A 25,997-nucleotide genomic window follows, 5' to 3' on the forward strand; every position below is an offset into this window, starting at 1 on the left:
CTACCGTAGCACGACTTTAACTGCATATTCATTTATCTGTATTTTCCTATATGTGCCCTAAATGTAAGTTTCTGAGACTGTATTTTGGGAGAGATTACAAGTTTTACATTATACTGTGAGGTTCTAATAAATTCTTGGTTTATTTGAGTTTATCTCTTAACTCAGTGTCATGAGATGTTGGCATAATGTAAGCATATTGACAAAAAATATTTCAAGTACGGGATTCTTAGTTCTGTGTCATAAATAAATTTGGATAAAACCGCAAGCCTTCCACAGAGTCATCTCGGCAAAGGTGGCCCATCTTCTCCGCAAGAAGCAGCCTGGGAACAAAAAGAGAAACCCCACAGTGATCTGATTACTCAGAAACACATCACGCAGCATGGCGAGGCGCAAGGGCTTACTTACCTTTCTTTAGCCAGAAGGACAGACATTCCCACAAGCTTGGCAAACTCTTCTGATGTTAAGGATCCCCTCTCGGAAACCTAGCAGCAACACAGAGCAGAAAACAAAACAAACCCAGAATGAACAAACAAGCAAGCAAACACAAAAAAACCATGCTTAGCCTAGTACACTTAGGGGAATAAATAGTCAGCACACGCAGGCACTGTTTTACTGGACTTTCTCCTAAAACCTGAACGGCCACTTATTTCTACACTTATTTTTACATGTAAGAGCATTTTTGCCTGCATGGAGGCACCCATTTGTGCCACAAGAAAGTGACCACTTTTGGTGGCTGTGTCTTGGAGGCCTGCGATTTTCTGAAGGGAAACGGGGAGTGGATCTGGTGAGGAGGAGAGTGGGGAGAGCTGGGAGGGGAAACTGGTGGGGATGTATTGTATGAGAGAAGAATCTATTTCAATAATAATTAAAAAAGATGTTTAGAGAAAAAAACCCTTCAGAATCTTTGACTATGGTTGCCGATTAAATGAACACATCCTTATCAATCACAAACCATTAAGCCTATGAATGACTTTTTAGCCAAGGCAGACTCAACAGTGAACCTGGCTTCTCAAGTTGTTCTGCTTTTGGATCTTTGTGGCAAGCCCTAAGGACTGAAGGGACAGGAGTCACATACCGTCTCTAAGGCCGAGGCCACCATTTCCTCTTCCTTGTGAGTCTGAAGCTCAATTACCATGACACCACTGTCGAAAACCCGGAGTCTGGAAAACACAGCGGTGAGACAGAGTGTGGATACCTGAGGACGCTTGACCACAAAGGAGAGGCAAACCCCATTCTACCTTAGTTCATGGCCAGGCCTGAGGCCAATCTCACAGTGTTTAAGCCATAAGGACCCATGACAGAATTAAAGAATCCAAGAATTAACCGACAATAAAAAAACAGTGGACTGCAATCTACATAAGGTTTCTCTGGCTCAGGGCTGGGGAGAAGGATCATACAATTCAGAACTGGACATGTGCACTGCTGAAGGTTCCCGGGTTTCCTCTTGGAAATCACAAGAGTGTGACAGGACACACCCATCCTGAGAGGGTGAGGGCAGGGGGACAGCAGATGCTTGCAGTACAGGGGAACTCAGGTCATATAAGGCATCACCTCAAGAGGCCTTTGGTTTGTCTTGCCATGCACAGTGGTAAGCCTGGGTGGACTCGCAGGTCTGCTCTGTGGAGAATCATGGTTACAGTCGGCAAACTTCCTGTAAAGATTCCTTTACCTGACAGGCAGTTTCAGGCCTTCCAGCATCTTGCATGCATTTACTAAGTCTTCTGGTGAGAGCAACTAATGAGGAAAAGAAATCCAGTTTGCACCGAAAATCAATAGAGTGGTCCTATATAACTGTAATAATCACTAGGACAGATAAAAACTCAATGACATATGACCCAGTCACTTCACTCCTGAGCATATGACCAGGGATCTGCATACCCGCCATGAGACACTTGTACTCTATGGTTTGTGGCTGCTTTATTCACTGTAGCAAAGAACTGGACTCAACCTACCCACTCGTCCATCGACAGACGAGAGAATAATGAAATGTTGGTGTGTGTGTGCGTGTGCATACATGTGTGTATGTGCGTGCGTGTGTGTGTGCATGTGTGTGTATGAAGAAATGTACATGTGGGTACCATAGAACAGGAAGAAAAAGAACGAGAAAGGCTAATCTAAGGGATGAGAAAGGACCTAATCAGGTGATGCACACGAGTTATAAAAAGCTAACTATTTTTCTGGAGGGGAAACCAGGAAAGGGGATAATAATTAAATGTAAATAAAAAAAATCCAATAAAAGTTTAAAAAAAAGTATAGAATTTTATATGTTATAGAGATACACTTAAAATTGAGTGAAACTAGTTAGTACTTCACCAATGATCACAAAATAGAAAGTAGTAGAATATAACATACTGTGATGTTGAAAATTACACAGAGTAACTGTTGTGATAGTAGAAACACTATTTTTTTTTAGTTATAATTCTGTCGTGGGATTTTTGGCTTTGATGGCAAATGAGTATCTAAAATACACTTGATTCTGAGAACGTAGCATTTAAGGGGAAGCCTCATAGTTTCCATGTGGAGTGCGGACTCTAACTATAAAGGAGCTCACTGCAGTGTGCAGACCTTGGGTTTGGTTAATGCTGGTATGTGGTGTTTTATTTTCACATTACTATTTTAATAATAAAAGTTAAAATGATTTTTATAAAGTTAAAAAAAAGTGTTATCATCCAGTAACTGAGTCATAAGGCAAAACGGATAAACGAAGACGCCAAGGACACCACCCCAGCAGTGGTGGAGCACACGAACGAAGCACAGGCTGCACGCAGGACTTCACACTTTCCAGGACCCGCATAAGATCAAAAAGGAAAAAGGGCTGGGGATGTAGCTGAGCAGTGGAACCCTTGCCTAGCGGTGAAGACTCCGGGCTCGCACTCCAGTTCTGTAGTAAATAACAACGATGAAACCTTCTCGACTCGGATGCTGACCTCAGTTTATTTTATCCTTGCATTGTAAATCACAAGTAGTTCCCAGTGGCCTTTGTTTAGATAACGCAGCCTTAATAAATGGGCTCTGTGGTAGACAGAGGCACAGAGCTGAGTCACAGGGGATGGCTTCAGAGGCAGCCCAGCCTAAGGATGGTACTGGTCAAACGGCTGGCTCCAGGTGACCTCAATCAAGTTATTTACACCTTAATTTCCTCATCCCCCAATTATCTTCAAGGCGAGGGCAGTAAAAGTAGTGTGTCACCGAGTCACTGAGGGCAAGTGAAGAAACAGGTGGCATGTGCCAATGGACAAGCCTGTGTCTGGTGACACGACGACAGCTGCCTGATGGGACCTGGGGGCAGGTTGGAAAGACATCCATGAGTCATATGAAGTGACTCAAGTCTGCACTGGACTGCGGGGCATCGAGAGACCGGAAGTGTTGGAGGCCGACACACACAGTGTGATTGGCTAAGGGATCAGAAGGGCAGCTCTAACTGACACTCAGCCAAGGGGGTGAGGCGGCTTTGCCTCTGCACCGTCTGAGCTCCTTCGGAGTTAAACCCTGCAGAGCACAGAGCAAAGCAGAGAGCCTCACCACTTCAAGGTGACAGAACTGAGGCCCGAGGCAGTGAGGTGCACCACACAAAGCCGCTCAGTGGTCACTGTGAAACCAGGAACAGAGTCTACTTCTTAGACCCCAGGTCAACCTTTTTTCTCTCACTGCTCTGCTTCTGAAATCAGCTTTGACGTTCACACCCTTCCTCCGTGTGTACTCACTAGAGAAGGGAGTGATCTTTTAGCAAACAGATCATCCAAACGTGCCCTTCTTACCTCCATTCCTCGGGCTCGGTTCACTAAACAGTACACCTCTGTGAGTGACATTATTCCCCCACGCTCCTGTTTAAATGGGAGAGGACAACAATCAATTAGCACTCCTTAACAGAGATCACGATCTAAGTGAAACCACAAACTCTCTTTTTAAAAGCTGTATTTATACACCAGGGAGCCTACTGACATACTTCGCAGTATTTCAAATTCTATATATGGACTGTAATATCATTTAAATGAAAAGAAGAGAACTATACCATGTTTCAAAAGGCGTACTTAGTCTTTCTGGCTGCAGACAGGCGATTCAGATCAAGAAAGATCTGAGTACTTAGGGGCCATCTGTGTTTCCAACACAGCCACTGATAAGCACTGGAAATACCCACAAAACCAGAGTGACACTAGCGACATGTGTCACTATTGGGTACGCTCCAACAAGCATGAACTGGTTAATTCAGGAAGAGCAGGATGGGGCAGAGCCACATGAGGCAGAGAAGGAACAAGCCTCTGCCAAATTCTCAGCCTTGTGGACACTGGTCAGTGAACAGACACCAGTAAATAAACCACCCCGTCACGGGCGAGTGCATGGAGGCCATGACAGTCTTGGAGAACCTTCCTGATTCTATAGCATGAGAGCTGAGAAGAGAGCGGAAGGTACTGGGGGCCATGTGGCCTGGTGGCTTGAAATGTCTCAGAGGAAGGGTCATTAAATGCCAACAAATTTTAATGTTTATTTAGTGTTTTAATTCATTTTACTTAGTAAAGGAAAAAAGTATAGAATTAAGTGACACCATAATTTTACAAGCCCTAATGAATATATCTAGTAATGACTGTCAATGGCTGCTGTCCGTCCATCTGTCTATCTATCCATCTGTCTGTCCGTCCATCCATCTATCATCTATCTACCGATCTATCCTATCTATTATCTGTCTGTCTGTCTATCATCTACTTACTTCTCTATGTATCTCTCACTATATATTTATATACATGTGTGTACATATAAAATAGATAGTACATATCTACTGATAGAAATGTATAACATCCCCTATAAAATATCCTTGACATAAAATTCCTATTTATAACACTTTACAGGGAACACACAGAGCAGCAAACACATTATACTACATAGTCAGTCAACTATACTTTGTAGAGTAAGTTACAGGTTATTTTTTTTTTTCAAAAAGAGGTAGGAGTTACAATGAAAAAAAAAACTTGGGGCTGGGGGTGCAGCTTAGGCAAATAATATTTGCCTAGAATATACAAGATCTTGGTGTTTAACCATCAGCACAAAAACTAAAACCAAACCAGAACAACCACCAAAGAAGGAAAAAAGGAAAGAAAGAAGGAAAGAAAGAAAGAATGGAAGAAAGGAGGGGAGAAAAAAGGAAGGAAGGAAGGAAAGAAAGAAAAAAGATGGAAAGAAAGAAGTAAAAAGAGAATAGGAGAGAGAGAAGAAATTGGGGAAAGAGTGACTCGAGTGTGAGGAATCTGGGCGTGAGAAGCAAACTGTAAGAGCCAGTGTGCGCACCGACCAGCCGCTGGCATCGCGGATTGTCAGTGTTTACGTGAGAGGCGGTACTGCAGCGGTGTTTATGGGAGTCCCCCATCTATAGATAGCTACTATCTATAGGTATTGGATATTTACATAGGGGATGACCTGGAATCTGGAGGGGGATTTCCTGAGGAGGCCAGATGATGGGCACATGGGGACTGGCGATATTACTCATAAAGTACGCTACCCGACTATCAGCAGGCCATTGTACAGACTAGATATGGAGCCAAGCACAGGCAGCAAGCCTCTAACCTCGGCTCTCAGGAGGCAGAGGCGGTGATCTCCTAAGGCCAGCCTGCGCTACAGAGGGAGCGGCATGACAGCCAGGGCTGTGGAGAAAGATTCTGTTCTTTTAAAAAAGACTAGATGTGGCCAGATATGGTGGTTCGTGTTAGAATCCCAGCCCTTAGAGAGTCAGAGGTTGGAGGACAGTGAGTTCAGGGCCAGCCTGGGCTACAAAATAAGATCATGCCTCAAAGACAAACAAGACGTGTATTTATACAGAAAAAGATCTTTTAAAAACAGGAAAAACTTCTCGTCAGACAGACTTTAAAAATGTATAAACATCTGAAATGGGAATTGAAAGGTATTTTGAAGATGATGGTCAAAAGTTAATTAATAAATATACTAATCTAATTTAATATTCCTGGAAAAAAAAAAAAGAAAACCATGTCATTTAATGTTAACCACACCATGGGGGGAAAACCAAACCAGGCTGGTGAGATTCTGAGGGCACTAAAATACCTGAGCCCAGGTCTGAGCACTCGGGTTTGGCGTCACCCACCTCCAAGGGAGCCTGCAATATCCCGGCCAGCTGCTTGGCCAGTTGCATGTGGTACTGTGTGCCTGAGCCATAGGTTTCTCTGGTGACTGGGTTGGCTATTCCCATGCTCAGCAAGTACGACTTAAACCTGATGGTCTGTAAGAGAGGGGAGAAACGCACTGTGAAATCAGTCTCTCCTCACAGCAGTCGAGATTCCTCATCACGCACTCGGTGTGGCTCAGTTATTTCTCTGTAGAACCACGTCTCCTGTGCTTCCACTCTGTAAGGCAGTGAACTTCCTGTAGGCCCTTGCATAAATCATTACTCTCCTTCCTTCTACCCCAGTCTATCAAACTGTTTATTTTCAAAGTTTTATGTGAGGGGAAAGTCAGGTAATGATTATGCTATTTTTAATGCTGACCAAATGCTAAAACTAAAAGCTTACCAAGGAGAAATGGACATGACCAGATCATAGCCAAACTTAAGAAAGCAGGCATCAAAAACAGATTGGTACAAAACAGCTACTCTTTAGACAGTTCAATAGCTTTAGTTTCTACACTGTAAGAAAGAGCACTGAAATAATCTTGAGTCTTTATAGTCCTAGCAAAAAAATGAGTGTGATCTACTCTTGCCTTAGCACTTTCACTCGCAAGGAATAAAAACACGACACTGACCAAGCCACTGAGGTGACCCAGTGGGCAGCTGTGCTTGCCACTAAACCCGATCACCTAAACTCAATGCCCAGGACCTCCACGGTGGAACTGGGAGAACCGATTCTCGCAAGTTGTCCTCTGACCACTACATGCATGCTGTGCCACAGCTTGCCCTGACCAATCATCAATCAATCAATGTAATAACTTTTTGGAAAGCAGCACTGTGAGAAGCTGCAGACACAGCTCAGTGGGACGGGGAGAGAACTGGTCACCCTGAAGGACATCACTGAATTCTATTTGGTGTTTAACCCTGTAGAGAGAAAACAAGCTCCCTCACCTCGTCTTCTGTGACATCGCCTTGCTTCTCTTTAATCTTATTAGCGATCGATTTTGATAACTCTACCATTTCCTTAGCCTGGATAGAGAAAAGAGGAAGAACCTTGTGAGAAAGTCTACACTGGAGATCATCACGACTGAGTGTGAGTGGGCACCTGAGTGTGAGTGTGAGTGGGTACCTGAGTGTGAGTGGGTACCTGAGTGTGAGTGGGTACCTGAGTGTGAGTGGGCACCTGCGTGTGAGTGGGCACCTGAATGTGAGTGTGAGTGGGCACCTGAGTGTGAGTGTGAGTGGGCACCTGAATGTGAGTGTGAGTGGGCACCTGAGTGTGAGTAGGCACCTGAATGTGAGTGTGAGTGGGCACCTGAGTGTGAGTGGGCACCTGAGTATGAGTGGGCACCTGAGTGTGAGTGGGTACGTGACCATACCTTGATCATCAGCTTGCTCAGGTCTTCAAAGGCCTGAAATGAGAAATGGGGTTTGCAATGCAATCATTTTAAGATGTTTTCAAGCAATGATACAGACATAAATTTTTCTTACAAATATCAACTTATTATTAATTGTGTAAACAACATATCTACATCATCTTTAAAATCTACTTTAAGAAACTGCAAACTTCCTCAAACTACAACCAAAGTTTTCATAGATTGTTATTACTGTTCTTGGACACGGAAGAAATTCTGAATCTGGGGTGAGCTTCAGTGATAAAATGCTTTTGTGGCATCTGTGAGGTCCTGGGTTGTACCATCGCTAACACACACACACAGACACACTGAGTAAAAAAGTCACTGTTTTTTTCTTGCTGTGAGGTTAAACAAAACAAAACAAAACAAAAAACAGCAAACAAACCAAGACTGCAAAAAGCTTTCCAGGTTGAAAATGACAATGCCCAGCCTCAGGAATGCTTTTTGTTTCTTATTGAAAATAACTGGAGAATTTCTCAACTCAGTGAGTGCATAGGTACCCATGGTTTTCTGAAGCCCAATTAAGAGCTTGTCCTTAACTGAAAACTCCACCCGCACAGTGCACAGTGCGCTGCCCCACAGAGCAGCCACAGCTCTGCAGGAAGAGCACCCCACCTGCAAGGCTTTTTCTTTTGCTCAAAGAATATGGTAAGAGCAGTTGTGTGAGACCCTTATAGGCAGTTCCCGATGCTAACACTGAGAACAAAAGGAACGTGCACACACCTCACAGGAATTTCCTTAGAGAAACAAAGGCTTAGACACTGGGTTCTTATCATCGAGGGCCAGCAGATGCAGGAAGCCCTTTGTGGGAGGCTCCGGGCACCAGCTCTCAAACAGTCAATCCTAACATTTAAATCACACACCAACCTAGTTTTCAAAACTAGAACAAAGATACATGGTGCAACCTTGGATTTTACACGGACTACACAACTGTTTGTGGATTGATTTTACTTGTATAAGTAAAAACAGTGTGAGAAATCACTGCTGTATATTTTCAGAGAAAAATATACTAAAACTCTGGGTGTACACAGAATACCTCCTTTATCAGTTGTAATCAATAAAAATAAAAATAAATATCACAGTGCCTGAAAAGAACTGACTAGAAAACATTTTAAGTAATTACAAAGCACAAACAAAAGATTCCTTGTTCTTATTTCTTCTTCTTCTTATTATTATTATTATAAACTATGGAATCAGCAAACCATAAAAAGTGTGGGGAAGCATATAAAATAAACCTTTAAGCCAGACAGATGCTCAGGCCCACCCGAGTATCATGCCTTCCAGGTTCCAGAGTTTCTACCCTCACACCACACATTTCCATTCCGACTGTGTGGAAAGGGACCTGTCTGAAGGCACAGACACTGTGTGCTGGTCTGCAGCGACTGCGGCCTCTGCTCTGGCCATTTCACCAATGACCACACATGTCCGAGTTTTCTGCCTCAGTGCTGGAGATTGTAGGGCTTAGCACAGCCCGCCCATCCTTCTACCTGGTGAAGCCAATGCCTACTCAATTTTCTGGTTTGGATTCCATCTTCCTGAGGTTAATAAGTCCTCCTTGACCCCCAGACCTTGAGGGCCATGTCATGGGTCTCTTCTGGATCCCAAATTCTCTCTTCACGAGGTGTGTGTCGCTGCCAATACACCAGTTCGCCTGCCTACCCAGTGTGCTGTCTGTCTACCCAGTGTGGAGTAGCCACAGCTCCTCGTGCAGGTCCACAGTGTAGATGACAAGAACTATTTCCTAAATAGATCAGGCTCCGGACAGAATATGATGTATGTGGAGGATTCCTTGAGGTGTGAGAACCCATAAAAAATGGAAATAATTTATTTCTTGAAATGGAATAATTTATTTCATAAACTAAAAACTCTATTTTGAGCATCTCACTGTCCTTCAGAAAAAGGAAATCAAAGAATAGAGAACAGCTCCCTATTCTGAACCATCTCTGTAGGTGTGACCACGTAGGGAAAACAGTGCTAAAATACAGAAGGCTGAGGCTGGGGATTTAGCTCAGTGGTAGAGCGCTTGCCTAGGAAGCGCAAGGCCCTGGGTTCGGTCCCCAGCTCCGGAAAAAAGAACCAAAAAAAAAAAAAAATACAGAAGGCTGAGGTGATCTGCTGTAGGAAACGGGACACTGTGGAGCTGCAGGCAAGCTAAATATATTCCACATTATGGGATGGGACCAGCTGTAAGAGGGCGTTTAAGGATTACCTCAGAAATGTTTTTGTCTGTTTCTTTCCTTTTTTCTTCAAGTTTCCTTTCAATGCCTACAATTCCAACAGCTCTTACTCTTCCTGGCTGGAAAAAAAAAATAGGAAAAACAAGTAGCTCATAAAACCTACAAAATGGGAAGGAAACAAAACCCTTTGTAAATGACGCTGAGTTTTCAAAGGTGGGAAAGACCCCACAAAGAAAGCGGCATACAATTGGGTCTCGCTTCCCTTCAAAACGCTTGTTTCTTTCTGGTTGCACGTCATGACCTTCAAACATCAAAGGGAAAAATAAAGTCATAATCAACGGCAAGCATGCTTTCTCTGCATGTAAGGTAGAGTTAAATTTCTTATTCACTTTTTAATCTGTGGAGATCTATCTTATATTAGATAGTTAAGAATTTATCAAATGCATAAAAACTGTAGCTAGAATTCTTGTAGTTGGTAAGCTATTAAGCTATTTTCTCACATCTGAATGCCTGCCCATAGTTGGAGGATTCATTCAGACTAAGTTTTAGGAAAATTCTTTTTTTTTCCAATTAGAACTCTACTGTTTTGTTTTTGACGGCTTTGTGATTACAAACAGTTCCTCTTCCTCTTCTTCCTCTTCCTCCTCCTCCTCCTCTTTGTGTGTGTGTGTGTGTGTGTGTGTGTGTGTGTGTGTGTGTGTGTGTGTGTGCGTGGAGACAAAGTCTCTTTATGTAGCTCTGGCTGTTCTGGAACTCACCATGTAGACCAGACTGGCCTTGAACTCAGATCTGCCAGGCCTTGTCTCCCAAATCCTAGGACTAGAGGTGTGCACCACCACATGGCCAGCGTCTTCTTATGGAGCACACAGGTACAGAGATGAGAACACTGTACCAGCTGAGCCTTGTGTCTCACACTCATAATCCCAGCACTTGGGAGGCTCAGGTAGGAGGACCCCCTTCAGGACTGGGCTATGCACAAGTTCTAGGTCACCCTGTCTTAAGAACACAAACAAAAAGGAAGATACTACATTTACAAATAACTTCTAAAAACATACCTGGGGTCCTTTCTTTGTTTGTAGTGACTGGGAAACTGGCACTGTCTCCCATCTTCTTTGGGTCATCTCCTCTGATAAACGCCTGTAAAACTGTAACACAAACGCTTGAGCGAGTCGAGAGGCAGCCACCACAGACATTCTGCTAAACACGCCTTTACCACACGGTCTGCTGAGTCAGCAGAAACAAGACCCTTAGACACCAATGGAGACAAAAGCTGGTTTCTAGGATCAGCTCCAGAAAGCTCAAAGAAACCAACACACACACACACACACACACACACACACACACACACACACGCACACGCACACACGCACACTCACATGCACACACAGAAACTGGCCTTCTACATAGAGTGGAGTTCTCTCCCCATACCTGAGCGACACTGAAGTGACACCCAATCCTACATATGTGGAACACTTTGAACATTTTCCACAAAAGCAGCAGAGTACATAAGTAAAAATTAGGGACAAGCCAGGTGCAGAAGCACACACCTAAAACCCTGGTAGGCGGAGCAGTTCTAGGTTATCCTCCATTATATAACAAATTCAAGGCCACTATAGGCCACATTATACTCTGTTTCAAAACACAACATAAAACAAACCAAAATCAGGGACCAAATGTGGCTAAGTTAAAAAAAAAGGGGGGGGGGGTTGGGGATTTAGCTCAGTGGTAGAGCGCTTGCCTAGCAAGTGCAAGGCCCTGGGTTCGGTCCCCAGCTCTGGAAAAAAAAAACCAAAAAACATTTTTCCTAATACAATGAGAACACATTTGACAAAGTCACTTCACCTGGCTTTGAAACTACTCTGCGAGGACACTCAGTGAGCTACAGAAGATGGCGTGAGGTGTCAGGGACATGAATGTGCCTGCATTTGTCTTAAGAACAAGTGTCCAGCAACTTCCTAATTAGGTCCTCTAAAGCTTGATACTGGGGCCTCCTGCTTGATCATTCTCTGTATGGAGCTAAGCAACACGTTACCTGCTGCTGACTAACCAACACCAGCCGCCTGCTGCTGACCAACCAACACCAGTTACCTGCTGCCGACTAACCAACACCAGTCGCCTGCTGCCGACTAACCAACACCAGTCGCCTGCTGCCGACTAACCAACACCAGTCGCCTGCTGCCGACTAACCAACACCAGTCGCCTGCTGCTAACTAACCAACATAGTACCTGCTGCTGAATAACCAACACCAGTCACCTGCTGCTGACTAACCAACACCAGCCGCCTGCTCCTGACTAATCAACACGTTACCTGCTGCTGACTAACCAACACGTTATACCAGCCGCCTGCTGTTGAGCTTTCAGATAGGTCAGTTTAATACCTTCCCATGCACGTTCATCGACCAACCACTGAAAGCTTCATTAACCATGGAGGGCCACCGCCTAGTAGGCTTCCAGCCTCAGATGTAACCACACCCTCTTGCTGGTCAGTTTTTGATAAGGATCAAAACACAAATTTAGTTCTGTTTTTAATGTGGTTTAGAACCCAGTACTTTGTCATGCTGTCTCCTGCCATGCTAACACACACACACACACACACACACACACACACACACACACACACACACACACGCAGACTTTCGCGTGAGCTGTACTCACGTGTGAGGAGGCTTACCTCGATCTGACCATGCTCTTTGAAGGAGAGCTTGATGTAGGAGTTCTTACTGCTCTGGAATGGGCCGGGTTCTTTGTTAGGAGGGGCTGGGTGCAGATGAACCACGATTTTGGCACTAATGGAACAGCAAATACATTGACCATTTTAAAATCACTAATTCTGTTTCCCATGACGTCTCGTTTACTTGCTTATTCATGTACTGCTTTAGGGTAGCATCTCACTGGGTTGCTCTGGCAGACCCCGCACTTCCTGTAGTCAGGCTAACACAGCAATCCCCCTGCTGAGATTGAAAGCAGGAGCCGCCACAGTGAGCCCTGTGCTTTAAGCTTCTCTTAGAGTTTACATGAAAGCACTGAATTTCCTAAAAGACATTCTTTTCTAATTCATATTCAGGATCATTAAGGGCTGCAAGAATAAAACTCCTAAGATATGAACAACAACAAAAAGAAAGCAGGCTGAGAAAGGAGAAAGGCAGCAGGAGAAAGGCATCAGGAGAAAGGCAGCAGGAGAAAGGCAGCAGACAGCACCTCTCTATGGCCCCTGCATCAGCTCCTGCTTCCGGGTTCCTGCCCTGTCTGAGTTCCTGTCTCAAATAAACTCTTTGCTCCATAAGTTTAAAAAAAATGACATGAACTAAATGTAATTGGCTATACTAAATGAAACAAAAGTATGGCTTTTAGAAACGAATTCAAAGTAAGTCCCTGACATTTTGCGTGGCTGGTGGCTTCCTATCTTCACAGCCATCCCGAGTTGATAGAGGTGTAATGATTTCTACCGAAGCATCCTGCCTTTCTTACTTGAAAACACCATGTGAAAAGTTATCTGTAAAGCAGGCTGGTTGATACTTTGTAAAAACCCATCCAAAGCTAACATTCTACAGTGTCATTGGTTGGAAAATGGCAGCAATGACCTAGAAGACTTGGCAGTAAAACAACTTTCAAAGTGTGGCGATCTAGGGAGACGAGCTTCAACCATGTGTGTGAGTGGCATCACCTTCAGTACAGTAAGTACAGTACCGGGCCTGCCTCACCATGGTCTAGCCTGGTCTACCCGATCCTCCCTTCCATGCAGCCTGCCTCAACCCCTACATCCAGACACTAGAATAAGGAAAGACATCCCATGTTCATGGATTGGAAGAATGAACACTGTGAAAATGACCATCTTCTAAAAAGCTACTTGCGGATTCAACAAAATCCCAATCAAAATCCAATGCCGCTCTTCACTGAGACAGAAAAACAAAACAAAACAAACGACCAAACTATCCTGAAATTCGAATGGAACCAAAAATGACCCCAGATAGTAAAAAAAAAAAAAAAAAAGAAAAGAAAAAATTGAGGAGAAAAAGAAAAGGCTTCTGGAGAGGAGAGGTTGCCATTCCGCATCTCGACACACATTACAGAGCCACAGTAGTAAAGACATCATGGTACTGGCCCAAAACAGTCGTGTAGAGCAACGGGGCAGAACTGAAGGCCCGAGAGCAGCACGTGACTTCAGCAATTCAATAGTTGACAAAGACGTTAAATAAAAGACAAAAAAAAAAAAAAAAAAAAAAAAAAACGGGCTGGAGAGATGGCTCAGCGGTTAAGAGCACTGACTGCTCTTCCAGAGGTCATGAGTTCAAATCCCAGCAACCACATGATGGCTCACAACCATCTGTAAAGAGATCCGATGCCCTCTTCTGGTGTGTCTGAAGACAGTGACAGTGTACTTGTCATATATAAAATGAATAAATAAAATCTTTAAAAAAAAACAACAAAAACAAACAAACAAAAAACCAAGTAAGTTGGAGAAAAGAAAACATCGTCAACAAATAATACGGGGAAACACGGAGCCCGCATGCAGAAGAACGAAATCAGACCCACGCCTACCACCTCGTTAGAAAACCAGCTCCACACGGACCAGAGGCCTGAGTGCAGAACACTGACTGGAAGGAGCGTCGGCAGTGCCCTCCATGACATGGGGTAGCGGGGGACTTTCTGAGTTACTCCATTTGCCCAGGAACCAAGGCCAACAACTGACAACCGGAAAGTGTCTGCACAGCCAAAGACTCAGGCCGTGGTGGTGCACACCTTAGTTCCAGGACTCAGGAGGCAGAGCCAGGACAGCCTCTGGGTTCAAGGCTGGCCTGGTCTATAGAGTGCATTCTAGGATATCTAGGGCTGTGCAGGGAAACCCTGTCTCAAACAAAGCAAAATAGAAAGAAAGAAAGAAAGAAAGAAAGAAAGAAAGAAAGAAAGAAAGAAAGAAAGAAAGAAAGAAAGGAAGGAAGGAAGGAAGGAAGAAAGAGAGAAAGAGAGAAAGAGAGAGAGGAAGAGAGAAAGAGAGGGAGAGAGAGAGAACGAACCGTGTGAACAGGAAGTCCACAGAATGAGAGCGAATCACTGTAAGCTCCACTCTGTCAGAGGAATACCACCTGTCTCTGTGTATCTCTATATCGCTATATGTTCATATATGGTCATTTTCCCTAGCAACTGGGGAAATGCAATCAAAGCAACTTTGAGATATCATCCTTGCCCGGTCAGAACAGCAGAGGTGACAAAGCTGACAACCAACGCTAGAGATGACACAGGGAAAGGAAAGCCTCATCCATTGTTGTTGGGACTGCAATCTGGTGCAGACTCTCTGGAAACCAATGTGGAAAACCCTTAAAAAAGCTCAAACCATCTACCACGTGACCCAGATACATCACTCCACGGCTCACTGCCGGAGGACTGAACACCTCAGTGCACAGACACGGGCTCTGTCGTGTTACTGCTGCTCTGTTCACAATCCCTAGGAAATGCAGCCACCCAAGCGTCCTTCAACCCGCGGACGGACAAAGAAACCGTGGCACGCAGACACCGTGAGCGAGCGCCCTTTGGCTGTGGAGAAAAGACTGTGACCTTTGCAGGTGAGTGGATGGCAGCAGAAAAGATCATGTTGATTGTGGTGACTCAAGCCCAGAAAGACAATGCCCCATGCTCTCTCTTCTGAGGCCTTAACCTCTGCAGGTTCTCTACAGCAACTATGTATCCCGTAGTAACCGCAGAAGCCAGGAAAGCAAACGGGACCACAGTGGGGGAAGAGCAATGGACAAGTTATCTGAATAGCAGGCTACAATGATGTGAGGGGAAAGCCGGACAAATGGGGGGGGGGGGTCAGGAGGCATTAATTAGGATGCAGAAGAAGACAAATAAAAAGGGAAGGAGAGGGTAGTAAAAGACAGTAAGGGTATCTGAAGAGTCATGAGAAAAATGTGACAGTACTCACTCCAGAGCCACAGAACATCTAACAAAAACCCCGACACTAGCCATGAGAAGCGCTGCTTTGGATGCTTGCTCAGGGCTGTCTGGTGACTCCTCAGACAGTCTAGCAATCGCTGTTGCCCTTGGTTGTCTCTCAGGGTGGGAGGTTAAGTCCCTATTGCTGAGGATACCACGACTTCAGACACAATCTGGAGGATCCAAAATGGTTCTGGCTTGAAAACCTCCCTCCCCACAGTCCTATGCAGCGCTGACCCTGTGAACCACACAGTCCTGCCCGGCTCTGACCTTGTGACCGTAACAATGAATGATAACCCTAAGGGAATGGGGTTATCAATAAGTTATCAACATTAACAGTTCTTTCCTCGGTTGAGGTATTGCTGGGTTTAAATGGAAGACAAGTGTGTTGTGGAAATACATTTGGAAAGAGCAGGGCCACATTATTTTATGACACAGGATAGTACAGCAAACCTTACTACTTTATTAAACTTCAAAATGAGAATAAGGCAGAAACACACCCTAAAGGACCTACTGACCAGTACTGTGACAGGAAATGGCTTTGTGAATGAAGACTGCTAGAGCTCACCTCTTCCCAATTCCAGCCGCCTGCTCCTCGATGAACACAATCTGCGATAGGGGAATGGCCATGCAGCACTCCTAAGAGGAAACCAACAGAAAAAGAGCTGCTTTACACTCGTCAGAAGGGGTTGGGGATTTAGCTCAGTGGTAGAGCGCTTGCCTAGGAAGCACAAGGCCCTGGGTTCGGCCCCCAGCTCCGAAAAAAAGAAAAAAGAAAAAAAAAAAAAGAAGTGAATTACACTTGTCAGAAGATCGAGTCCAACAGCATAGAGCGCTGTTCCCTGAGAGGTTCTTAAAAACAACAATGCTGTCTGTAATCCTTAAAGGAATTGCTCCCTCTCTACCTGGACAGGGAGGCACACGCCTGGCAAGCACTATTCCAGCTACCCTTCCATTCGTCTTAGTAAACGTCAGGAGAATTAAATGAGATTCCATGCTGGCATTTTGGAGCATGGGAAGACCTAAGAAGAGTTTTAAAGGTAAGCGCAGGACTGACAAGATGGCTCAGTGGGTAGAGGTGCCTGCCCCAAGCTTAAAAATTTGAGTTCAGTCCCTGGGACTCATGAGGTGGAAGAGAGAACCAGTCTGCAAGTTAAGTATCTGCTGGTTAATGTCCACGTGTGCAGTGGTTCGCCCACACTCACACACACAATAATAAATAAGGTGTAACTACCCAGGTGGTGCTACGTCACGCTTGTGTCACGAGTAACCTTAGTACTCGTGAATCTGGGACAGGAAGGTACGGACTTCAGGCAGAGCTATGCAGTGAGACCCAGTTTCAAAAACTAAAAGTAAACGGGGCTGCAGACACGGCTCGGCAGTTAAGGGCATTTGCTTCTCCTGCAAAAGGCCAGAGTTCGGTTCCCAGCAGCTGTGTTGGGCAACTGACAATCACCTGTCAGTCCAGTTCCAGGAGTCCAATGCCCTCCCTGGGTATCTGCACACACGTGCACATACATGTGAGTGCATGCACATACCCATCAGTACACACGTGTAAAGAAATTACCTAATAATACATCACTTTTAAGTAAAATAAAACAGTAATAACTACCTTTGTTTTTGTAGTTGGTATATTTTTCAAATAAAATTTATGAATTTTGAACATCTCTTTTGTAAAATATGATCTATAGCCGATGTAAAGTAATTCACCATTTGTACTGTTCAAATGTCTAATTAAAAAGAACCTGCATGAAAAAGTTTTGATGTAATATTTCTTCTATGAAAAACAAAACCAAAACAATTCTAGGGAGTGTATTTTATATGGGTGGTTTTTCTATTTTTTTTCCATTTCTTTATATTTCTATTCCTTTATAATTTCCCCACATTAGCTAGGTTGTATGAATACATGTGTATACAGTTTAAGAGAAAGTACTAATGTAGTTTGTTATTACTAATACGAAAAGTTCACTTATAATAGCACATGCCTATAATACTTATTTGGGAGAGTAAAAAGGACCACTTGAGTTCAAGGTTAGGCAAGGCATCACAGTAAAACCTTGTTTAAAAAAAAGTTAAATTTAATTTAAATCATTATACTGACTGGTATGTAATAGACCCACGCTCAATCCCCAGCTCTCACGTGTTAGCCCACAACTATCTGTAACTGCAATTGCAAAAGACTGGCGCCCTCTTGCGGCCTCAGTGGGTACTGCACACACATGGTGCAAAGACTTAGGCACTCAAAACCCGGAACACAGCCGGAGCCGGGAATGGTTAGGAAAACAATGATAAGATCATTTTAGATTCTAGACCAGACATCTTACCCTGCTGACAGCTGCCACTTTCAAGTTAAAACTCTTTGGAATGAAGACATCAGCTCTGTGCACATACACCTCAGTCTCTCTAAAGCTGTAAAAAGAGGGTGAGGGGTCTCTGCCTCCGTGGTACGCGGGAAGGTTTTCTCAGCGGCCAGGCGGATCCAGCAGCAGAAAGTTCCTCCCTCCAGGAACCCGGCACGGCGGGTTGTTCAGAACACATATTACCTTTTTAAGGATCCTCACACTGAGGAGAGGATTTCTCTCCCCTACACTGAACCATGCTGTAAGAGTGGCTCACTGCTGTCTGACAGCGTAAGAATTAAGCACCATTGTGCTCAGGAGGCAGAGGCAGAGGCAGAGGCAGAGGCAGAGGCAGAGGCAGACAGACCTCTTTTGAGACCCAACCGGTTTATATAGCAAGTTTGCGGTCAGACTAGGCTAGAGAGTAAAACCCTGTCTCGAAACAAAACAAAAACAAACGAGGGAAAACAAACTGAAAATCTTGAATGGGGGTAGCTGAGGTGGTTATTCAGTGATGAGGCAGGCACTCAGCCGGGTCAAGGCGCCCAGTGCCGATCCACACTCCCGATGCACAGATAACTGAACAAAGCCCAGAGCAGATGCTGAAAGTGTCTCTTACATTGTTTTTCTGGTCTCTCCAAATCAGCCGGTGTGTACTAAGGAGAAGAGTCCCAGCATCAAATTTTATCTAAAACGATAAGATTGTTACACAAATATCAGTATCACTCCATACCACCCAGATTTCCTTACTCGCTAGCATATAATATGAAGTTATTAAACATTTTAGAATGAGGATTATCACAAATTAAAAAGCAAAGCTATACACTTCAAAAATATAAGTTATATATATATATATCATAATATACAATTCCATAATGGATATATATACATATATAATACACACATATATAATAGACACATTATAGAATTATGGAACATTCTATGAAAAAGACATAATCTAGATTTACAATTGGGAATAGTTAAATAAAATATATCCTTAGTACAGCACACACGCTAAAGTTAAATAAGAGGTAGAGCCTCTTAAGTTATCACAGAATGCGAAGACGGAATTGGAGGGGAAAAAGGAATTTGCAATGTACTACACAGAATTAAATTCTTCAACAAAATGTGTTTTCCATGTGTGTGTATACACATCTCTAGATAAGGACCAAAAACAGTCTTTTTTTTTTCTTCTTTTAGATTTATTTATTTTATGTATGTGACTACACTGTAGCTGTCTTCAGACACACCAGAAGAGGGCATCAGATCCTATTACAGATGGTTGTGAGCCACCATGTGGTTGCTAGGAATTGAACTCAGGACCTCTGGAAGAGCAGTCAGTGCTCTTAACCACTGAGCCCTCTCTCCATCCTCCCTCCCCCCAAAACAGTCTAAAATGAGTGCACGGTTAACAGTGGTTATTTTGGGAAAGGTGGGAGGAAATGGGAGGGAGAGAAAGAAGCAAACGATCCTTTTTTAAAAAAAATTGGATATTTTTATTTACATTTCAAATAGTATCCCCTTTCCCGGTTTCCCTTCTATAACCCCCCCATCCCATCCCCTCTCCCCCTGCTTCTATGAGGGTGTTCCCCCACCACCCACCCCTTCCCGCCTCCCTGCCCCGACATTCCCTACACTGGGGCATCGAGTTCTCATCAGGACCAAGGGCCTCTTCTCCCATTGATGCCCATCAAGGCCCAAAGGACTCTGTTTTACAGGACTTATTTTGCTGTGTGCATGTGCGTGTATGTCTGTGTGGAGTGGGTGCACGTGACTGCCAGTGTCTGCCCAGGCAGAAGACAGTGTTGAATCTTCTGGAGCTGGGGTCACGCGGCTGTGAGCTGTGCTAGGAGCGGGCGGTTGGTCTGGAAGACCAGTGCTGTCAACTGCTGAGCCATCTCCCCCCCAGCCCCCTCTCCTTCGTTCTATAAAACAGAGCGGGTGATTGTACAATGAGATTAGAATTTTAAGATATCCGTACAAAAGAAGATCCAGAAGTAGATGTAAACATGTGTGGAGGTTTGTATGCTTGGCCCAGGAGTGGCACTGTTAGGAAGTGTGGCCTTGTGGGTGTGGGCTTTAGTCCTAGCTGCCTGGAAGTCAGTCTTCTGCTAGCAGCCTTCAGAGGAAGATGTAGAGCTCTCGGCTCCTCCTGCACCATGCCTGCCTGGATGCTGCCATGATCCTGCCTTGATGATAATGGACTGAACCTCTGAACCTGTAAGCCAGCCCCAGTTAAATGTTGTCTTTGTAAGACTTGCCATGGTCATGGTGTCTGTTCACAGCAGTAAAACCCCAAGTAAGACAAATCCCGACTGGCGGGCTACAAGCATTAAAGAAAATGAATACAGAGACTGTGTACACTATTCAATGAGGCCAACCCCTGTGCATTTACATGTATCTGACAGGATGCCACTGACTACAGCAATCCTTCTGATCCTTACTATGTAGCCCCAGCTGTCCTGGAACTTGTTATGTAGACCAGGCTGGCCTCGAACTCACAGAGATCTGCCTCTCAAGTGCAAGGGTCAAAGGTATGCACCCCCATGCCTGGCTAGTCATCCAGATTTCAAAATAGTAAAAATGTTAAAGATACACAGAGAACCAATGAATGTGGCATAGTCTCTAGACCAATTTTTTTAAATAAAAAAAGGAAAGTTGAAAAGTATACATTCTATTTCAACTCACATATATACACACATACATATAACATATATGCATACATTATATATATATTATATATATATATATATATATATATATATATATATATATATATATATATATATATAGTGTGTGTGTGTGTGTGTGCTTACTGCCCCCAATATGATGGTATTTTGAGTTCGAGCCATTGGGAAGTGCTTATGCTTGGACATGGTCATCACGAGATAGGAACCCAGTGATGGAGCAAAGTCACTGTATGAACCACAGATGCGAGCTGTCTCTGCAGGCAGGAAATCAGGAAAGGCTGAGGTGCACACAGTGGTTGTCTGCAAGGAGAGGAGCCTCAAAGCCCTAAACCTCCCAGCATCTACATAGGACACTCCCTCCTCAGAACTGTGAGAAAGAAAGTTCTAGGCCTCTGCGCTTAAGTCCCCCAGTCTGCAGCACTGTCATAGCATCGCAGCTGAAGAAGAGACACCCGAGTTTCTGAACGGTTTTAAAAACGCTAAATGTGGGCTGGGATGTACTTGCTGATAAACCGCCCAGCACGCAGGAAGCCGGGGTGGGTCCCCGGCACAACAGACACTGGCATGGCGGCATGTGCCTGGGAGCCCATCACTCTGGAGGCCGAAGCAGAAGGTCCAAAGCCAGCATGAGCTGCGTAAGACCCTCTACTTTTCTTCAAAGACGAAAGATAAAAATACTCTTATACAATCACGAAAAAGATGTCGTCTATGTCTTTATGATGGAGGTTTTAATTTCATAGATTATTTTTCCTGAAAATTAGACAATAAACCAATTTAGAGTGAGGATTCAAGAGGTTAATAAATTAAATACTCTCAATTCTGTTAAAATGAGAGAGAGAGAGAGAGAGAGAGCGTGTGTCACACATACACACATATATATTCATACATATATACAAGCTGGAGGTTACTATTTCTATAAATACCAGAGAGCAGAATTTACCATAAAATGAGGCTTGCTTGAATCTTTTCCAGGAGTGTTTAGATACCTCTAAAGTTACAAGGCTGGACCTATTTTGGAGGCTATCTCATACCACACACTTATGAAGGAAGGTTTTAGCAGTAAGGATCCAGTTCATTACAAATAATGACAGAATACTTTTTTTTTTTTTTTTGGTTCTTTTTTTTCGGAGCTGGGGACCGAACCCAGGGCCTTGCGCTTCCTAGGCAAGCGCTCTACCACTGAGCTAAATCCCCAACCCGACAGAATACTTCTGAGTTCAAGATTATGTGGTTCGGGTTGGTGATTTAGCGCAAGGCCCTGGGTTCGGTCCCCAGCTCCAAAAAAAAAAAAAGAAGAAAAAAAAAAAGATTATGTGGTTAAGAATGTTTGTTACAACACAGACGAAAATCAAAGCATGGGTGTGGGGTGAGGGAATCGTGCAGCTGAGAATCATTTTCTAGCTAACTTGCTTCTGTTAGAGGGAGAGTCAATGTTCTTCAAGGATCCGGCCCGAGAAGCTACCCAGGCTCCGGTGGACAGCCCTACAGCTTCAGTAGACCGCCCTCCATTCCCAGTGGATGGCTCCACAAGTCCCAGTGGATGGCCCCACAAGCCCCAGTGGATGGCCCCACAACCATATACATACTGACAGCACTTAAGTGGACCCAATGGGTTAAAAAAAAACAAAAACAAAAAACAGAGAACATGATATTAGGAGGGAGAAGTGACAGTGGGGATAGGGAAGGAATGGATGAGGAGGGAATTTGATCAGTACATTATTATTCGTGTAAGAAATTCTCCAACAGAAAAAAAATGTATTACATAAGTAACCACTAGGAGCCTTATCAAGTATCATTCTGTAAAACCGTGAACATTTTTTTTTTTACTACATGTATTTTTGTTTATTTACTGTGCATATCTATGGGTGGATACACTAATGTCATAGCATATCCAAAGGTTGGGACAATCAGAAACTGGTTCTCTCAGCATCTGAGACCTGGGGATCACACTTAGGGTGTTGTCTGCAGGTGCCTTCCCTGACTGAGCCACTTTGCCAGCCTGTCTCATCCCCGACACCCTGGAGGGCATTCTCTGTGTAGCCCTGGCTGTTCTAGAATTTACTCCGTAGACCAGGATGGTCTCAAACTCACAGGGATCTACCTGCTTCTGTCTTGCATCATTCTTAAACAGAAGGTATGTATTGTGTTAACAACATTGTAAGGGATCCATGATATTTTATTACACTAAAGAGTAAATTTTCCACATATGATATTTATATCAAACCTATGTACTCTGCCAAAAGTCTTCTGGGTAGTAATGCTAATGATTATTTCAAATTTCTTTTTCTCTTTCTTACTTTTTTAAACTTGTACTTAACCAACACTTGTTTGAAACAACAACAACAAAGGAACTGACATATGTAACTTCATGCAAGGCTGAAATATATGCACTTTTTATGTTAAACCAAGCACACACGGGAACACGCCTTTTAAAACCCACATATACCAAACACTTGGACACACATTTTTAAACATTTCTTTTCTAAGAATAAGATCTACCAGCAGTTTAGATGCACTCCATGAAGGTTTTTTCCTGCTTAGGTTTCTGTTGCTGTCATAAACACCATGACCAAAAGAAACTTGGGGAAGAAAGGGTTTTCTCTCCGTTTACAGTTTAATACTCCACCAGGAAAGGAAGTCAGGGCAGGAACTCATGACAGGAACCCTACAGGCAAGAAAACGTTTAAAATAAAAAGAAGTAATGCTCAAGTACTTCTGGCACGTAATCCGGCCTATCTCTCTCTCTCTGCTAATCTGATTTACACAAAACCAAACAACCGAATTTATATTTTAAGTTTTTTTTGTTAATTAGTAAAACTTCACATTTGCAAAACAAATGAAAACGTGAAAGGGCACCATGTTCCCGTAGATCAAACAGTTCTGGCTCGGAACCACTGCATTTTTCATCTTGAAATGCTTAGGTCATGCATTCAAAACCCAAGCCAGAGTATATACCACGGCTGTGTCAAGGAGCAAGAGGAAATGTGAAAGGCTCTTGCTGTAGTGAAGAGATTGTGCAATCGCTCCCTTTTGGGGTCTCGTGTAGATTCTTATCTCAACCTGACAGACTAGTTAGGCTGGTTCCTATTTACTACTCAAACCCGGTACAATCTAGGTTCACTTAAAAAGTAAATCAAACTTTATTGAAGCAGTCGCGGAGAGGAGCTTGCCTCAAAAGCAACAGTAGCACAGCCCACGGGAAAATACCCTAAGTCAGGGGTAAGATTGCTGTAAGAACTGACCAGGAAAAAGTATATCATGGTACAGAGGGAGGCTTCATTTCTATAGCAGCGAGGAAGGCGGAATGCCGCAAGTGAGAACTGAAAACTAAAAGTGCTTTGGGGGACGCAAGCTCTTTTCCCACTCCTGATTTCAGGTCGTACATTTAATTCAGAACAAGATGGCATGTGTTTTCCAGGTACAGAATACTTGCATTCGATGTTTTCTCTTATTCTTTGCGAGCCGGGCTCTTAAGATTTAAGCTTGCATTCCAAGGCAAGGGCTTACTGCATTACTTAGAACAAACGAAGCCTCGAGCCCACTTCCTAAAGTAATCACAAAGCAAACAGAAAACCCCAAGGGGCTGGACCCTGCTGCCTCCTTCGGAAATCCTTTTGGGCGAGGGACCCTGGCTCAGCCCAGAACAAATCATCACCGGTCCAGCAGAGGAGGGTGGGGACGGCGTTCCGGTAGCGCGCTCGCCACAGGGCGGAACTGGGCTGTCCCGGGCTGAGACCGGCCGAGACCTCCGCTCGCCCGCGCCCGGGCTCCGCCGTCTACCGTGCAGTGGGAGCGGCGGGCCGAGGCCGGCAGCCCAGGGCCGAGGATGAGGCCCTGCCCAGCACGAGGGCCCGCGGGGCGGGGCGGCCTTCGCCCTACCTTCTCCTCGCCGTCGTAGACGCGCACTCCTCGCTGCTGGATCACCAGGGTCTCGTTGATCTCCAGGAGGCCGCTGGTCCACACGAAGCGGTCCATGGCCGCCACCCGGCCGGCCTCTGCCGCTCGCCGGTGCTCCCAGGCTGCGAGCGGCGCCCCCTGGTGGCCGGCGGGGGTGGGGCGCCCCCACACGGACAGGCGACGTGAGGGAGCGCCCCCTGGCGGCGGCCACTCGCGTGCACATTTGTTCCTGTCACTGCCAAGCTTGTTGACATGCTTGTTTAAAAGCTGTAAATAAGGACTTTTCCCCCCCTTCTCAAACAAGTGTCGATAGCAGGAATTGTGTTTAATATATCTGTAAGCAGTATGTTATGTAATACCCTCTTCTCCGGTTTTTGTTTTAGTCTATTTTTTTATTACATTCTATTTATTTTTATGAGCGTGTGTGTGGGTCGGGGCACATGTAAGGGCTAGCCTTGTGGGAGTCAGAGGACACTTCATGAGAGCTGCTCCTTTGACCATGTGGATCTTGGAGGTCAAACTCAGGTTATGAGGCTTAGCAGCAAGGCACCCTTACCAGTTACACCACCTCACCCACCTACCCACCCACCTTTAAAAATAAACTGAGCACTAGCTCCAGATCGATTACGCAAATAAAGTGTAAACCAACCCCAAATATACCAACCTTCACTATGGATAATGAAAGGTATCAGTTTCTCCTAGGGACTGGGGACTGGGCACATAGTGCAGGGGCAGTTTTACAGGGATGAAAAGGGGGGAACTTCCGGGATGGAAGAATCCATCAGCAGATCTATTCTCCTGAGTCTCAACGTGATGGATACCAATTGTGGGCGACTTGCTGATTGTATCCGAGGCTTCCTTCATCCTGGCATCCCACAGATGCCATTGGTCAACTTTTCTGTCTGCAGTTTCTCAGCCCACCCGAAGTCTTTTGGTCATTAAATTCAGTGTGTACGGGTGTTTTGCCTATGGATTTCTGTGCACTGGGTCCGTGCCTGTTCTTTAGGTTGAGCAAAGGGCTTTAATTATTATTCTAATGTATTTTTTTCATAGTTTGTTCTTTTAAACCAGGCCTGGTACCACATACCTGTAATCCTAACCCCAACACTTGGGGAGCTAAGGCAAAGAGAGTCTTCCGGGACGACCTGGGTTATGCCACAAGACCCTTAAAACAACAAAAACCACTCATGAAAAAGGAAGGATTGGAGGAGAGAAGGAGGAGGGAAAGGGGGAGGAGAAATGTGGTTGTTGGGTTTGGTGTGTACTTAAGAGATATTTGGAGCTGGGAGATGGCTCGGCAGTTAAGAGCACTGGCTGCTCTTCCAAAGAACCCAAGTTTCAATTCCCAGCATCCACATGGCCGCTCACACCGGTCTGTAACCCCATTTCTGGGTGATTCAAAGCTGTCTTCTGCCCTTTGAGGGCACCAAATGTGCATTTGA

General features: G+C 44.5%; 2 protein-coding genes across 2 annotated transcripts; one reads left to right on the top strand and one right to left on the bottom strand.

Moving 5' to 3' along the window:
- Positions 1-25,997, top strand: part of Erich1 (glutamate-rich 1) — a gene marked incomplete at its 5' end in the record, with an annotated part of 52,793,804 nt that overhangs the window by 47,018,937 nt on the left and 5,748,870 nt on the right.
- On the bottom strand, positions 117-24,673 carry Vps36 (vacuolar protein sorting 36 homolog). Of its 2 annotated transcripts, none has more exons than XM_087587954.1 (14): positions 24,538-24,673; positions 18,588-18,656; positions 16,198-16,268; positions 12,370-12,484; positions 10,754-10,843; positions 9,731-9,999; positions 7,486-7,518; positions 7,058-7,135; positions 6,089-6,223; positions 3,759-3,824; positions 1,670-1,734; positions 1,076-1,160; positions 406-482; positions 117-320 (listed from the first exon to the last, which is right to left on the bottom strand). In XM_087587954.1, the coding sequence occupies exons 5-14, from the start codon at positions 10,803-10,805 to the stop codon at positions 227-229; spliced, it is 954 nt and encodes a 317-aa protein (XP_087444080.1). In that variant the 5' UTR covers positions 10,806-10,843; positions 12,370-12,484; positions 16,198-16,268; positions 18,588-18,656; positions 24,538-24,673; the 3' UTR covers positions 117-226.

Source organism: Rattus norvegicus, chromosome 16 (assembly GCF_021556685.1).
Source record: "Rattus norvegicus strain SHRSP/BbbUtx chromosome 16, alternate assembly SHRSP_T2T, whole genome shotgun sequence".
In the NCBI taxonomy this organism is placed as follows: domain Eukaryota; kingdom Metazoa; phylum Chordata; class Mammalia; order Rodentia; family Muridae; genus Rattus; species Rattus norvegicus.